Source organism: Arachis stenosperma, chromosome 4, assembly GCF_014773155.1.
Source record: "Arachis stenosperma cultivar V10309 chromosome 4, arast.V10309.gnm1.PFL2, whole genome shotgun sequence".
Classification (NCBI taxonomy): Eukaryota; Viridiplantae; Streptophyta; class Magnoliopsida; order Fabales; family Fabaceae; genus Arachis; species Arachis stenosperma.
In genome coordinates this window covers 124,833,542-124,851,537 of record NC_080380.1, presented here as the reverse complement: position 1 = coordinate 124,851,537, position 17,996 = coordinate 124,833,542, and the positions used below count along the sequence as shown (strand labels likewise).

Below are 17,996 nucleotides of genomic sequence, written 5' to 3'. Positions count from 1 at the left end.
ATAGTTTGCCATGAAATTAAATCTTGCATGATTAAATTAATTAGTAATAAAAGTTAATCCGGAAAATAGATAACTCTGAAACCTTAACTGCTTTCTCAATACTTTATTCTCAACTTATTTATCTGCCTGTCTTTTCCAAATTTGCTGTTTAATGCTCTTTGAATATCTCAAAACCATTTTCTGCTTGCCTAACTAAGTTAATCCTATCAAACACTATTGTTGCTTGATCCATCAATCCTCGTGGGATCGACCCTTACTCACGTAAGGTATTACTTGGTACGACCCGATGCACTTGCCGGTTAGTAGTGTGGGTTATAAATACCGCACCAGTCAGCCATTAAGACAAAGTTTATTGCTCGTAACTTTACCTTTCTATCAATTGTAATACTGGGATCTCTCAAATAATGAGCAATAGGTTTTCTCCAATCAGAATCCTCCCATTCATCCACACACAAAACTTCTCTTTTATTAGCTGGGACTAAAATTTGATGGATACCAGATAATTTTTTCAAAGTCTCTAGATCAACCCGATATCTTGAAGTAATTTGGGCTAACTCGTTAGCAATTTCATTATGAATTCTAGGGATATGCACCAGAGAAACCTTCTGAAAAGACGTTAGTAACTCCCAAGCAGTTACTAAATACTTATGTAACGTCTCATTATTACATTTATATTGTTTCTACAACTGCTTTAAAACTAACTATGAATCCCCTAAGATCTGGACCTCTAAAGCTCCCTTAGCGATTAAAATTTCAAGAACCATAATCAGAGCCTCATATTCAGCCACATTATTAGAACAAGGATACTTTAACTCGAACAAAAATTCTGATGGAATACCCTCTGGTGAAATAATGAGGATTCCAACCCCTGCACCATCTTTATGCTTAGATCCATCAAAATATAATTTCCAATAATTGATTTCCAACATCAACTATATTTGCCCCCTAGTCATTGAGATTTTTTGAATTATCTACAATAAAGTCTGCATGACCTGTCCTTTCACAGCCTTCGCTGAAACATATTGTAAATCAAATTCTGTTAATGCCAACATCCATTTCTCCATACGTCCCCTTAACATAGGGAAACTCAACATATATTTCACAAGATCTGTTTGTGTTATAACTTTCACTGTCTTAGCCATCATGTAACACTTTAATTTCATACAAGTATGATATAAAGACAAGCACAATTTTTCAATCAGGGAGTACCTCGTTTCAATGTCAGTTAAAACTCGACTAAGATAATAAACTGCTCGTTCATTCCCATTTTCATCATATTGGGCTAACATACAGCCTATAGTAGTTTCAGTTGCTGCAATATATAGTTTCAAAGGTTCAGAGGGCCGAACATTTGCCATAATTGAGGCTTGAGACAAATAAGTTTTAATCGAATCGAACGCCAATTGATGGTCTGCGGTCCACTCAAAATGTGAATCATTTTTTAATTTCACTAAAGGTGCGAACACTCTAGTAAGATCCGAAAGATTCGAAATGAATCTTCGAAGATAGTTCACTTTTCCCAAAAATGATTGTACTTCCTTCTTCGATTTGGGTGCAGACAATGCTAAGATGGCATCAACGTTGTTTTTATCGATAGCTATTCCTTTTTTATGAACAACAAAACCCAAGAAATTTCTAGCCGATACTCCAAAAGCACATTTCAAGGGATTCATTTTTAATCCTTTCTTCTTCATAGTAAGGAATGCCCTTCCTAAATGGTCAATATGTTGACCTACAGAGATCGATTTAACCATTACATCATCGATATATACTTTCATGAATTTCCCAATATATTTCTGGAAAATAGCATTCATTGCTCGCTGATATGTTGCTCCAGCATTCTTTAAACAAAAAGGAATAACCATCAATTCATATGTACCTAGTGCCCCTGAACAACGGAAAGCAGTTTTAGCCACATCATCTTCCGCAATGAAAATTTGGTTATATCCAGAATAACCGTCCATGAAACTAAGAATTTCATTTCCCACTGCAGAATCGATCAACATATCCGCAACTGGCATGAAATATTCATCTTTCGGAGTAGCATTATTTAAATCACGAAAATCGATACATACTCTTAATTTCCCATTTTTCTTCATCACTAGAACAATATTCGATACCCACTCCACATAACGAGCAGTTCGAATAAATTTTGCTTTGATCAGACGTTCTATTTCCTCCTTAATATTTATATTAATATCAGGAGCAAATCATCTTGGAGTTTGCTTCACTGGTCGAGCATTAGGTGTCAATGCTAATTGATGCTCTACTAATGAATGATCAAGACCAGAAATTTCATGATAATCCCATGCAAAACAATCTTTAAACTCATGTAACAGATTGAAGAGTTCAATTCGAAAAGGATCGGCAAGATCTTTACAAATATATGTAATTTGAACATCATCAGGAGTCCCTAAATTAATTTCCTCTAAATGATCTTGAGATTCAAACCCTTTATAATGATCATCCTCTTTGATTAAATATTTTTCGAATCCTAAAGGTTCTAAATCATAGATACAATCAAAGGTAAAATCAATAGAATTGTCAGAAATAGAAGAAACTTGATCTTTGATTAAATTACTACTTTTATTTTCTACACAATGAGCCTTTGCTATTAAATCAGCAGTCCGACTTGCATCATTAATTTCATTACAAAGAAAAGGAAAATCATAACTAAATTCGACTGGAAGTGTCGAATCAAATACATTACAATTAGTAGGGGTACTAATCCTATCTGATTCAACTTTATCAGAAGAATCATCTTTATTTCCTAAGAATTGAAAATTACTTAAATAATTATGCAGAGTTACCAGGTAGTTAGAAACTTCTTCCTCCTGGTCTGTAGACTAACTGTGAGATCTTCACGAAAGATAGTCCCAACCAGTCGGCTCGAAACCCAAGTCAGGGTAACACAACTTCACTGAAAGGCCTTCCGAAGTCAGATAACACCCATCACAGTTGTAAGGATTCAGAGATCGATCAACATTTAAAGGCTTTAATTTACGGTTTTATATCCTAAAATCGACATGCATTTGTTCGACATATAAACTCGAATCTGTTTTGACAATTTCAGGTTTGCCTTCCTTAGCCCATAGAAGCACGCTCTGATACACTGTAGAAGGTACCGCCCCTACACCATAGATCCAATCTCTACCAAACAAGGCATTATAACTGGCTTTCGATGACACCACCACAAACACAGAATGCCTTTCCGATGATCCCACTTTTACAGTCAAAGTAACCAGCCCCCTTGCTGGTGTAGAAGTCCCACTGAAATCAGTTACAGTAATGTTTGTAGGGACTAGATCATCAGGATGCTTTCCTACTTTTGCCAATATCCTTTCAGGCAGAAGACTAATCGTTGCCCCACCATCAATCAGCACCTTGTTTATTTTAAATCCATTCAGTATAGCAATGATATGAAGAGGTCGTATATGTGACATTTGCCTCTTAGTAGGCCAAGAAAAATATCCTGGCTCATCTTCAATGCGAATGAAGGAGTAAGCTCCCTTATCTTCCTGATCATAATCCTCATCTGAATTATTTTCACATTCTCCAAGGTACTTGGTAGGAATTATCGAATTCGTTCCTACCATGTCATCATCTCCTTCATCAAAGTATTCCTCATCAACATCAACATCTTTATTTTTGTCAATCCCAGAGGATTAAGCAACTGCCTTCCCTTTTTCTATCTTTGTTGGTGATGGAATTTCCTTAAGATAAGTCTCTCCATCAAAAGAAAAGACAATTCGAGAATGCACAGAGGGAGTTGCCCCCTTACTTGCTTCCTTACCTGTCTCAATTTGAAGTTTCTTACTTTGATTGAAACTCCTTCTTCCACCTCTTCCTCTTGGGTAACCCCTGGCTCGTCCTCGATAGAAAGCGTATTAATTTCGAGACGATGCTCGGTGCCCCCACTGAGGATTGCGTCGATACAGGTGATCACGCCTTTGGACTTCTTGACAGTTTCTAATCCACTAAACACCTATAACCTGGGATCAATTTAAAGGTGCAGTCACATCATGTTGAGGGATTTTTGAACCAGAACCCTCCACACGTTTAATTGGCTGTCTCTGGCGCGCTTGCTCTTCCCTATGAGCCAATTCTTTCTTCATTCTTTCTTTTTCAAAGATTGCTGCCGCCTCAGCATCGAAAACAGCATTACACCGAGGACACAAAGATACATCCCGGTGTTTGATCTTTTGCTGAACTAAGAAATCCAACAAGCCATCTCCCGTTTTGGGATAAACAGATCTCACCTGTGACTTAAAATCGTCAAGAGCCACATCAAAATCATAAGACATGCCAACCATGTTCACCCCCAAGTAAGGTTCAACATAACTAGCATCAACTTTGAAGGGATCGACATCAACCTTCATCTCTTTCTTGCCATCATCAAATTTCAACCGTCCTTCCATGATTGCTTCTTGAATCAAATCTCTGAAACGGACACAACTGTTAGTTGAATGACTTGTTGCTTGATGAAATTTACAGTAAGGCTTTCCTTTTAAATCTTTTACGGAAAGTAAAGGTCTACCCTCAGGCAACACTAATTGTTTGTCTTTAAGCAACACATCGAAAATCTTATCAGATTTCGAGATATCAAAACTATATTTCTTCCCACTTTTAAGTTTTGAATCATTCGACTTTTCACTATTTGCAAGTTTTTTCAGTAAAGAGCAAACATATGGAGGACCTTTCTTAAGTTCAGCCAACTCGACTTCTGTTTCGAAATCGAATTCCTCCTTTGAGGATTACATGGTTACATAGGCAACCTTTTCTTTTCGAGTAAACGGTTTACTCTTCGACCTTTGCTCATTTCTATGTTTTTCTTTCTCCTTTTTCATGAGTTCAGTCTGTCGAACCTTCTCAGCCAAATGAGCCAGATCAGGAATATGCACATTAAGCAACTTTCTGCACATATAAAATTCTAACACCATAATCGCTATTTTCACAATCTCACTTTCAGATAATGTCACATAGCACCTACTTCTAGCATTTTTGAAATGTATTAAATAATCATCAATAGTTTCACCATCTTCACGTTTCAAAGCCACTAGATCAGTAACTGCTACGTTTATTTCCCCTCGGTAAAACTGAGCGTGAAAAGCAGTTTTCAAATGATTCCATGTTGTAATCGAATTTGGTCTGAGATTTGAAAACCAAGTAAATGCGTTATTCATCAATGACGAAGGAAAAAATTTTATTTTCAAATTTCATCATTAGCTAGATTCCTGATCTCGACCAAATAACGAGCAACATGTTCAGTAGTAGATTCTCCAACTTCTCCAGCAAATTTTGTGGTTATTTTTGGATTTTTCATCCCTCTTACCACTTCAGCCATCTGAACCACTTGGAAAAAAGCAGAAACAAAATGTGGTTGATTTATAAAACCAACATTTAGTCTAACCCGATTCAGTACCTCTTCTACAATTCTAGTGACTTGATAGCGATCACCACGCAATCCATTTAAGACATCACTCAGCATTTTCACCTCAGAGAACCACGCGAGGATTTTCTCGATTTGGAATATGATTTTCATTTTGAAAAATATTTTCCATCCCCTCATTGTTTCCTCGGGCATTATGCCTTTCACCTTCATCATAATGGACGATTCGAGCAATTCTCTCGACTTGTCTAGCAAGACGCTCAAATCTCGATTCATGATCAGCCATTATGGGATTCAGAATTGTAGTCATTTGCTGAGTCAATAAATTGATCAAGTCATGGTGACTTTCCTCCACTTGTTGTCGATACACTGCCATCGAATTAGCATCATTCGAAGTGGAGCCCACATAATAATCATGAGAATACTCAGAGTATTGTTGTGGGTTTTGAGCATTATTCACTCCGTTTACGTTCCCAAAACGGACGGGCGGCATAAAACCACCCACCGGTGGGGTATAACTAGGAGGAAGACCATAAGGAGGCCAACCAGCGGTTAATGGAGGTTGATATGGTGACACAGGACCACGTGGACGAGTATTACGTCTAACATTCCCAGTTTGAATAGTCGTAACGACTACACTTTCAGTTCCAATTGCACCTTCCGAACCTGAAGATACGTCAGCTTGTTGCATGGATACTGGTATGCTATCATTGGTAAACGAACCACCATTCACATTTGATAATTCATCAGCCATATGAATGGTTTTTCCACTTCGTAATCGCATACACTACAATTTACTGGAAAAATACTTATTTGACACACTTCGATTTAAAACTGTCCCATCGGGCGTGCCAATTTGTTTTGTCAATTTTTATCAAATCGATGGTGGTTCGATATCTAGTGGTCTGGGAGCGAAACCTACTCCTCTGTGTGAGTACCAGTTCTCTAGAAGTGCATCAAAATGTCTTCAATTAGACCAATGTTGATAATAAAAATAAAGAAAATTTGTAAATTGATAAATAAGACTTAGAAATTAAAGTTTTCGAAAACTAAATACATGGTAAATGAAAAGGTTTGCATCAGAATTAAGGGATTAGAAAAACAATAAAAAATACTTTTAATCAAATAAAAGGACTCTAGCATAAGCGATAAAGTGCAGAAGAAAAAGTTAAACAGAGAAAATGAAGAACATTTAGTAAATGAAATTAATTAAAATGTTAAGTGTACATAAAATACAAATTGAAAGAGATAAGAAGGTGGAAGGAACCCTACAGAAAATGTAACTCGAGTATAAACTCAGGAATTCTATGGGATGTGAGAGTGCTAGAGTGTTATTTTTTGAGTAAAAATTACAACCCTTATTCCCTGACACTTCCTAGTATTTATAGGCTATTTTACATAACGGTCAATTTAATCACCATTAACTACAATTAAATGAAAATTACAAACTTAAAGCACAATCCCTCGGTAACTGTTCCCGCCGCGTAATTGTAGATATTCCGCACATTTTTCTTGCGTGATGAAGGCCATTAACTTTTCCACTTCCAAAGCTATTCGACCAACTCTTCGAAAGACTTACTTAATTCTTCGAATCGAGACCTTCCACTCGATTTAACCTACTTGACCAACAAAACAATCGAAACCATAACAACACCGATTTCTTTTAATTTCATATTCACACATGTCTTTTTCAAAAGACCATACTTAACTTATTTTGATTCAGCTTACTCTTATTAAAAATAATTTTCGATTAACAATATTAATTATATAAATAATTATCTAAAATAATAAATATAATTATACAGTTATATAAAATATTTTAAGCACGTTAAAATTAAACTCATTATTATATAAAAGTTGTTTAGGAGAAAATAAAGATGGATCGGTTTAAAACATTGTACGGACCAATGTATCTGCCGCCAGGAATGCAGAAGTCAGAAGATGTATAATATTACATTACTAATCATCTTCAATATAATTTCAATATTATCATCCTTAGCTTCTTACGCGCCAAGAAACTGCATCAAAGTTGACCAATTCTTTCAGACTCCAAAAACTATACATACATCAGTATATATGCTTGAAGTTTCATTCGTAAATTCATACCAAACTGTGTATATATATATATATATATATATATATATATATATGACTTAATACAATATTAAATTATAACCTTGAAATTAATTACGAAAACACAAAAGAGTACCCAACGCACGTTAGCCCATTAATTTAATTTTTTTAATTTATTAAATATGTACCAAAATTAAGGCATATAAAACTAATTAAAATTATAAACATTTTGTACCCTATAATAAAGACATTTTAAAAAATAAAAGAATTTTTACATAAAATATTTTTATATTATATATATGATAAGAATAATGTTAAAAAGTCAATTTTTTCAATTAATATTAACTTTTTTTTAAAAATTATTTTATTTATTTTAAGTTTTACATCATAAATTTTAATTATAAATTCAAATTTTAAATTTAAAAAAATAAAAGTTTTTAAAATAAAAATTTTAGCTAATATTGACTAGATAAAAGTTAATTCTTATACTTTTCATGGTAGACATGGCTATTCTAATATAATTATAAAAAGCAAAGTAAAATTAATCACTTCCTAAAATGAACATTATGGCATACATAACACCAACAGCACCACCGTTACCATTTGAGAGTGCCATAATCCACCCTCACATGATGCCATTAATAACCCCAACAACACCACCATCACCATTTCCGACCGCCATAATCCACCCTCAGTACTGTGCTCCATATCCAGTTGGCCTTGTACTCAAGAAAGAGAAGACTATTCTTCATAAGTATACGGTAACAGATATCAACGACAACGTTATTTTTACGGTTACCAGCCCTTTTCTCACTATGCACCAGCATCGTTATGTACGTGACGCTCATGGAAACACCATCCTCCATCTTTGCAGAGAGGTAATTAATTATGAAAAATATTAGATATTAATTATTTTTTAATATTTATCTTAGGTAATATTAGAGGACTAACAAAAATTATTGAGTTTTGGCCACAGTTAGTCAATAATATTTAAAATTATTGGCTAAAATTAAAATATATTATTGAATTGATAAACTAAAGTATTGGAGTATTAAACTAATGACTAAAATTATGAGCTAATACAAAATAAAATTTCTGGTCCTTATAATTTTTTCATTATCTTATGAATTTAATTTTGTTGCGTGCAAAAATAATTTTATACATGTATTTATTAGTTTTCTAGTATTTTCCAACTGCAAGAGTAGTATTATAAATTAAATTTCTATTATACAATAAAAAGAAAAATTATTTTTATAATTATTATTTTTTTAACAAACTGTACTACAATTTGAATTCGAATTCAAATGAAAAGAGTATCTATCGGTACTTTTGATTTGATCAATGGATAATATTTGTTCTCAAGTTCATAATTTTAGTTAATCATGGAAATCCGAATCCTAATTAATCAGTCTTATAAAATTTTACATCCAACACTGAAATTTGACTTGAAAGTGGCGCTATATTTAATTTGTTGTTATTAGCAGCTATTTAGAGATCGATGGAAAGCGTTTAGAGGCCAAAATATGGAACAATTGGAGTTCTTTACTCGGAATGTGGATGTGTTCTTGGCAAATAACAGCACTGGAGTTTGTGACTTCAAGCTCGTTGAAGCAGGTTTCTTTGCACGAACTTGGGTTGTTAACATCGCTGAATCTGACATTGTTGTTGCCCAGGTTTATTTTCTTCTCGTTTTTCCAGTTTTTGCTTTCATTTGGTGCTTACAATCCTGTATTTCTCACTTGAATTTCTGAATTTATGTTCAATTCTCAATTTTCTAAAAAATTAACGGCTAGCTAGATATAAATAATTATTTATGTCTTTTTAATTAAGAGTAATATATATGAGAGATCAGATGGTTATATACATAACGTTAGAACTTATAGTTTATTTAATTTTTTTAAAGAGAGTAAAATCTCAGTACAAACTCTGTATTTGATTTAATTTATCATCACAACACTCTAAAAATAACTTGTAGCTTTATTATTAATTGCCTCTAATAAAAAAATAACAAAACTATTACTTTTCATAATTAGTCCTATCAATCAGAGTAATAACAGTGTCGTTACACATTGAAATGTTTTTGTCACCTAAATTTAATTAAATTAGCTTAAACTCAACAAAAATCACTCATTTCTTTTTTAGTTTCTTTTTCTTCTTTATCTTTTTATTGTCGTTTTTTTATTGCTGGTGCTGTTACTGAATTTTTTTTATTTCTTTACATCCTTTTTCTCCTGTTAGTTATTGCAGTATTTTTTATTATAATTTTTTTTGTTTATTTTTTTTATTTTATTCTTATTAAGAGAGTGAAATAAGTAGAATTCTAAGAAGATAAAACAAAAAGGAGAAAATAAAAAAGAAAAAGAAGAAGATGATGATAGATGATAATGAAAAAGAAGTAGAAGGAAGAAAAATTTTGAATTGTACAAAATTTATAAAAAAATAACAATAAAACTTTTTAACCGTGGCACAGGAAGTTTCTTAATTTTGATACTGAATTTTTTTAACCGTGACAAAGATTCTTGTCAATAGAATAAAACAAAAAGAATTATGAGAATGTGAAAGAAGATAAGAAAAAATTTTGAATTATGCAAAATTTATTAGAAATAACACTAAAGAAGAAGAAGAAAGAAAAAAGTTTTAAATTATGTAAAATTTATTAAAAAATAGTATCAAAATTTTTTAACTGTGACACGGAGGAAATTTCTTAATTTTGACATTGAATTTCTTAACTATGACAAAGAAAAATTTTTAACCAATTTTTTTATTATTAAACAAATTAAGTGGTATTGAATTCATATATAAGAGGTTTAGTCATTTCTGTGTTATTTGTAATAAATTAATGTATTTTTTATTTCAAAATATATTTAAATGTATTTTGTTGGTCGAGGGAGTTAAAACTTTGAATTTATGATTTTTTTAAAGATTTTGTGTCTTTTATAAAAAAAAATTTGTATCATTTTCAATAGTTTTTTGTGTCATCAACTAAATTTCTATATATTTTGATATCATTAAATTAATTATTTGATATTGAACTAAAAGAAGAAGAAGAAAAAGATGACAATAATAATAGTGATGATAATGATAATAAAAAGGGAAGGGAAAAAAGAGAAAAAAAACTCAAATAAGAGGAAGAAAAAAAAAGAGAATAAAATAATAAAAAACGTACTATATAAATTCAATTTGGTTGAAATTGGTTAAAAGAATTCAGCTTAGTTTTCTAGTATTTTTGACATAAAAAATAATAGAAAAATTTCATTAATAATGGTAATTTAAACTATATAGTTGAAAGATTTTTATATTGTACGGTAGGTGTTATTTTTTTTCTAATGAAAACACTATGTTAATAATTCAAATAACCAGTTACATACAAGCAACTATATGAAAAATTGCGTATTTTTCTACAGGAAATATATAGCTAGAATGTATATAATACAGATATAAATTTATCTAAACAACTTTCTTTTATGCATATGTTAATTTTTTTTATATTTAAAGAAAAAATTGACCCTGGTGTAGCATTATTGTTTGTCAAAATTAAAGGTCGTGTTAGATGTACTTATTATAATAAACGCAAAGTTATGATGATATAATTGCAATTATTGTAGATAAAGCACAAGTTGGGTAGATTTTTCAAAAGAGAAAAGTTTATGGTCACAATATCTCCAAACATTGATTACGCGTTCATAGTGGCTCTAACCTTGACACTTGATGACTACATCAGTAGGAGGAGGAAGAGAAGAACGTAGGAGGAACTTCACAAGGGAAAAAGATTAGTTAAGCTTTATGCATGGAACATTAGGATCATATACCTGTTATTATATATGATTTTAGTTGTATATATACTACTCTTTGGTTTTACGTTAGATGTAATAAATTGAAAATGTTTGTTAAAATTGTTGTTATAGATAGATATAGACAGATAGGACGCTTTAAGTTTGATGTATTTTTAATCAATATTTAACCTTTAAGTTTTGACAAAAATTGAACTTGACTTTAGGGTAACTTATAATCACTAATTCAAACAGTGATCTAAAGTAGTGTTTGATAAAAAAAAATGATAACTATGACTAAAAATTCTAATCTTAAATAATCGTGATTATAGAATTTTAATGTTAACTACAGGACGCCCAATCCAAATTGATTTAATTTTAGTCTTATTTATTATTTTTTGGGTTATCATCATTTAGGTTTTTATTTTAGAAAAAGACAAAAAATGTTTAATTTTGTTGCACCATATATTAATGACAAAAATAAGCTGGACCAACCATACCTTGAGAGTTGAGACTTGAATTCTTCTTAAATATGGCCAACAAGTTTAGAGCCCGCGCTCTGCACAGATTATGTATTTATCATATTGTATGATTGAATTATTATATATATAAATATATAAATTGTGAACTGTATTGTAGTGATATGACTTAACAATAATAGATTTTGAAAATAATAACCCAAAATTGACTCCTACATAAATATATTATTTCCTGTAAGTTAATAATTGAGCTACTTTATTCATTAAAATATTCGTTAGGTCCATTATTTCAGTTCATAAAAAATTTCATTCACGTATCATTTGAAAAAAAAAATCGAAGGACAGTGAAATTTTGTAGTCGAATGAAATTTAATATTTAATAAGAAATAATTATTCAAAAGAATTTTAAACTTGTTGTTACGTCAATTAAAAAAAGTAATATTTAAGTTGATATATTTTAATAAGAGTAAAGTATTTTTTTTTTTGAAATTTGTCAAAATTTCTAAAATTATTCTAGAATTTTACTTTATTTTAATTTTGTTTCTAAAGTTTTCGATCTGTATCAAATATATTCTTGACGGTTAAATTTTCAAAAACTTTATGACCTATCCAACAATAATGCATGATAACTATATTTGATTTACTTGTGTTGAAGATTATTCTTGTGAAATTGTTGCTAAATTAGTTCTAAATTTAATAAAAAAAATTAATCATCAATAGTATATTTAATGCAAACTTAAAAATTTTTGGGATAAATTTAAAACAAAATAAAATTTAAAAAAATTTTTAAAATGTTTTACAATTTTTAAAGACAAAAATATTTTTTTTTGGATGACTATACTATACCCTTCTAATAGTTGGTGAACTAAATATTTAAATTTATGGATCCCGCTAGAGAGACAATGGACTATTTGTACAATATATACAATGGGTTATTGAATTATAAAATGAATATCCTCTATATTATCTAGAATAACCATCTGAGTACTAGGGATAATAAACATTATCTCGAAAAATTAAACTAATTTTGGGGTTCACCAAAGATCGAACTCTTGACATTTTGAATCTAACATTCTAATACCATGTCATGATACCACTCATCCCAAAAATTCCAGCTGATGAAAAAATGTAACACTAATGATTATATCTCTAATATTCCATAAACCTCCATTGTACACATTGTATAAATATTTAATTGGCTCCTCATACTTTCCCTAAATTTATTTATAATACTATATGCACTAATTGAATTATATTTATTATAGCAGACTATAACTCCCACTAAAAAATCACCTAAAAACTTGCTGCCATGAATAAGACACTTTAAAAATAATAAAAAATACATATCTTTCTCTCTTCCATTCTTACTTGTATATACAATTATACACACATTTATTATTACCACTATTCAATATTAAATTCGCACCTATCTTTTCACCAATCAACAAAAAGATACAACTTTTAATAGCTTAGAGTAATAAACAACAACAAAAATTGGGATGCTCAAGAGTTGAAAAACTGCATTAGATAAGAAACATATGGTTCTTGAGTTTGAGTGGATTTTAATCGTTGCTGAAATTTTCAGTTGATAATTACATGCATTAAGGAAAATAAAAAGAAATAGATCACTTTGTTGTCTGAGTAAGTACATATGAGATCTGTTTTAAGAGCCTCCGATTATTGGTGTGCTTCATTTCTAATAATTATAAGTGTATCTTTTTCTGGGGAATTACCTAATTATATTATTTTTGTTTTTGATTTCTCAAGTAGGGTTTCTGCTAAATAAGTTTAGTATTACACATGTTGGTTTCTTCTAACATAGTTTATCTAATGCGAAGATATTGTAGATCTACATATGACACTGGTGAGTTTGACAGGGTTGATTATGGAATTTCTGTCAATCTACTTCTTCATCAGATGATTATAAGTAAGTTAGTGACACTCTCGGAATGTACCTGCATAACTTGATCTATTATTATCATTTTTGTAAATTAACAGATCAGATTATGCCTCCATCTTCAAATTTAACAAATTAAATTAAATCTATTGTTATTGTTTCTGTAAATTCTATATAGAATAACTTTTTTACTTTTATTATGTGTTTCCCTTTTTATTTATGTGGAGAGTACTGCTCCTAACAACTGTGGATAGGATGATATTTAGATGAAAACTAATAAGATTGTGGACAAAATTTTGTTAATAAAGTGCTGACCACTCATGACAGTACTTTGATACTATGAGGTAAAAGGTAAACAATATAAAAACACTATATTTCATTGTTATAGCTGATGGTTTTTATTATAATTGTATTATTATATATTTATTGGTGTGCCTTTTATCTATTATACATGCTTGTTATCATATTTTTAGCATATTTTTATCTATTATCCTTTAAAAACATATATGGTACTCGTGTTAACAATTTTTGGCTATTTCGTTTTTCTTATATACACAGAGTTTTAAAAATACAACGGTCAATATTGGAATTTTTGTATAAATTGTGCCATATATGCTGAAATTATGGATTTATGCTATGTGCTTTCATAATTATTGTAAGTTTCATTTGATGGTGCTATCCAAAAGTGTTAATTTATCTATTCTCATTTTGATATAACTTTAAGAGCATTTAGTATACAAATTGTCCCATATAATTTTAGTATTTGTAAATTAACTATTCGTATCTTTATACAATAGACTTTGTATGGAATTATCAATAAAAAAATTTAAATACATAAATTGTTTGGATAATATCTATGAGAGTATTTATTATACGTACAACTTTTTCTATCCATTTTACATATATTTTTAATTTTATATCATTTTATTCAATAGATTTCATATAGAATTGTCAAAATATCCAAATTTAGATAAATTCTTTATCACTATTTGGATAGTATCCATCTATTTCACATAAAATCTTAATTTTATATCGCTTTATCCAATAGGCTTATTACGATAAATTAATATAGGTATAAAGTAAACATTTATATGAATTCCTTATAGATATAGCAACATATATAAAAATTTTTTATCATATAAGATTGTCAAAATAAAGACATAGATACTAGTAAGCTCATTCTAAATTTTTGGATAATATCCATGGAATAGATTCTATGGTAATTAGATTAGTTCATCAAGGATATAAATTAAATGGAGCCTAAAGAAAGATTCAGCCTAAATATGTTGTCACATATTTGTGCACAACTATCTAAAACATAAATATGTTAACTAAAATAATGCTAAATGAAAATTCAGCAATATTTAAAACCCTTCATAAGTACATCACTCATCTCTTTCAATCACTTAAATCTTGTGTCCTTTTATAGACTTTCTGCTAAATTTATTGGTCACTACAAGAAAAATCACTTTTAACGGCCATTTATTTTGTTTTTAGCAGCAATAAAAATAGTTGCTAGTACATTTACCGACAATTAGACATTAGCCGTTTTATGGTTTATCGCTAAAAAATTTTAGCGACAATTATAATATTTGCCGGTAAAGACCTTTTTAGTGGCCGCAAAAAATATATAACTTTTAGTGGCCATTTTCTTGGAAATTTATATAGACACCAAAAGTAATTCTAAGATTGCAATGTTATTCACTTTCAGTAGCCATTACTATTGCCGCCAAAATCGATTTTACCGGAAATTTATATGGCCACTAAAAATTATTCTAAAATTGTAATGTTATTCATTTTTAGTTGCCATTACTATTGCTGCTAAAATCTTAAGATTTTTTTTAGTTATATTATTATACTCATTTTGTTAGAAGCAACGAACTATCTTTTTTCTAGAATCTCAATTATTTTTGCCAATACTTATTATCATTATACATAATATCAATATACTGAAATTAATTACTATAAAATAAGATATTTCATTAAACTCAAATATTGATACATAAATTTCTCTTGAAAAGTAATAAATCATGTTACAAATTTAAATAACAAAAAATACTACAAGCCTATAATTATGCTAAAAGTAATATTATGAACATTATGGTCACCAAACACATGGGCAGAGTAACAATGTTAACCTGGAAATGAAATATTATGCTACAAAGTGGTAAACTTAGCATCTTTAGACACAAGGAAAGGCCAAAACTTCACCAGGTTTAGAATCAACAGCCATGTCCATGCAAGCAACAAAGAAGTGTTGATGAACTGGAGCATATAGACCTAGAGCAATCATGGTTCCATATTTTCAAAGCTCTGATCTCCAGGCATCAATGCTCCTAAGCTGAGCATTTCAATAAGCTTAACTTCGGCTTCAATCTTTCCATCCTGAAGCAACAAAAACCATCACTTTCAACGATGTTTAAAGAGTCATCACTTGATATTAGTGAATTTGTGCAACAAGAAAAAGACAAATCAAACTGTGATATTCTACTTGCCTGATAAAAATGCCAAAAAAATGCATACTTATAGTTAGTCACTGTGCATATAAACGATACTGAAAGCGCCCTTTAGACCTTTGAACTTTTGCTAAGCCAGTTCTCCAGTCATGATGCTTCCAAAGAATTCCATGATCCTCTTCATGCAAACATACACAAAGATAGAAATGAAAGAGGTGCCAACATAAACTTATAAGCTTTTGAGTCTAAAATAAGCACCAATAAATTACACTAAAAAGATAGAAATGAAAGAAGTGCCAACATACACAAAGATGTTTTCAAGAGAATAAATGAGGCATTTGAAATTTGTTAATATAAATAAAGATCATTCATCCAATGCATTTATCCGTTAAATTCCTAGAACACAGAAGTACACTTGTTATTACCTGGTAATAGAATTTCAGTTTCTCTTGACTGCTAATAATTTCTATGTCAGAATTTCTGACAGATCCATTTCCAAAATCAAGAAAGAATTATTGTCCTAGAAACTCTTCTAATAGTGGACTTTGCATGTGCTCCATAGCTGAAGATGAAACATGTGGAAGAGCTGAGAGCCGCAAAAGAGTTCACCTATGCTATGATCCTATGCTAAATCACATTTTATGCTTGAATTGTTTCAATCTATAATGAAGAGTTCATGTATTAGCAAAATCTTGGAAGAAATCGATTTTCGGTTGAAGCAATTAGCCAAAAGTGTAAGATTATCTTATGAATGCATGGCTTGATCTATACAAACAAATACTAAACCATACCTAGGTTCCCATCCAAGTACTTTAGCCATTCCAACAAATGATAAAAGAAACAGAGGACTGGTCCTTGATACTTGAAGTGAGTTCGACGGAAGAGAGTGAGAGTATATTTTGTGGCTTTAGCCAGGGCATGAACTTTTTACCCAGAACATGAACATAGCTTTTTTTTCTCTTTTTTAATCAATTTAATTTAAGAACATCTTTTACCGGCAATAATAATAATGTCCATTATTAATTTTGAAAAAATTAAAAATAAAAGTAAAAAAATAATAATTTAGTGACAATAATAATAATTACCATTATAACATATATATTAATAATGACAAATATATAATGGCCATAAAAACATAGATTAAATAAGAAAAATAGTAGCCATTGTATTATGGCGGCTAAAAGTTTGCCACTAAAAGTGATTTTTGTTGTAGTAGGTTGAAAACTATCCATCCTCATCGTTATCAGTTGCGCTATTAGAGCTAGACTTCACCCCACTGGAAGTTCTTTTATATGGGGTCTTGTGTTTGAGGGAGGAAACACACTCATCCAAAATATCCTACATATAACCATAGAACTGACAGTTAATTATTTTTTCAATTAAGATTGTAATTAAACGATTAAAGAAAACTACTTAAAATACGATAAGTAAGAAGTTGGAAACAAAAGCCAAACTTTTATACCAAAGAAAAGTGAGGATTAGCATCAACATTAAGATGAATAACATTTTCAGACATATCAACCGAGTTGCTACAGTTAATTTTTTACATAATCCGAAACCATATTTTTGTTTAAATATACTTGTGAACCATGCTTATTTAAGAAATATAACTTTTTTAAGAAATAAACATAAACACTAAACCATACCGTAACACTAATAGACTGATTAGATTGCATCTCTTTTGGAACATTCTTCTAAATTATCTTGTCATCAACACACACTTTCATGATAGTGTAAATTGATTTTTATGATTAATGTTTGCATATTTTACATTAATCTAAAAAATCACCCTTTTGTCCATCATATTATCTCGTCATCATCACATAACTGAGTGGTTTTTCTGTCCCATAGAAGTAAACTCATACTTCCAGTGTCATCATATACCATAACCTCCATCTTAAACCTACTATTTCACAGTATAAAAATATATTA

General features: G+C 30.3%; 1 protein-coding gene across 1 annotated transcript; it reads left to right on the top strand.

Annotated features, from left to right (window-relative positions):
- Window positions 1–8,028: 8,028 nt before the first annotated feature.
- LOC130975447 (protein LURP-one-related 10-like) lies at window positions 8,029–11,361 on the top strand. Its single transcript, XM_057900243.1, has 3 exons — window positions 8,029–8,340; window positions 8,947–9,135; window positions 11,068–11,361. Exons 1-3 carry the CDS (start codon window positions 8,029–8,031, stop codon window positions 11,206–11,208), a joined length of 642 nt encoding a protein of 213 aa, XP_057756226.1. The 3' UTR covers window positions 11,209–11,361.
- The last annotated feature ends 6,635 nt before the right edge of the window (window positions 11,362–17,996 follow it).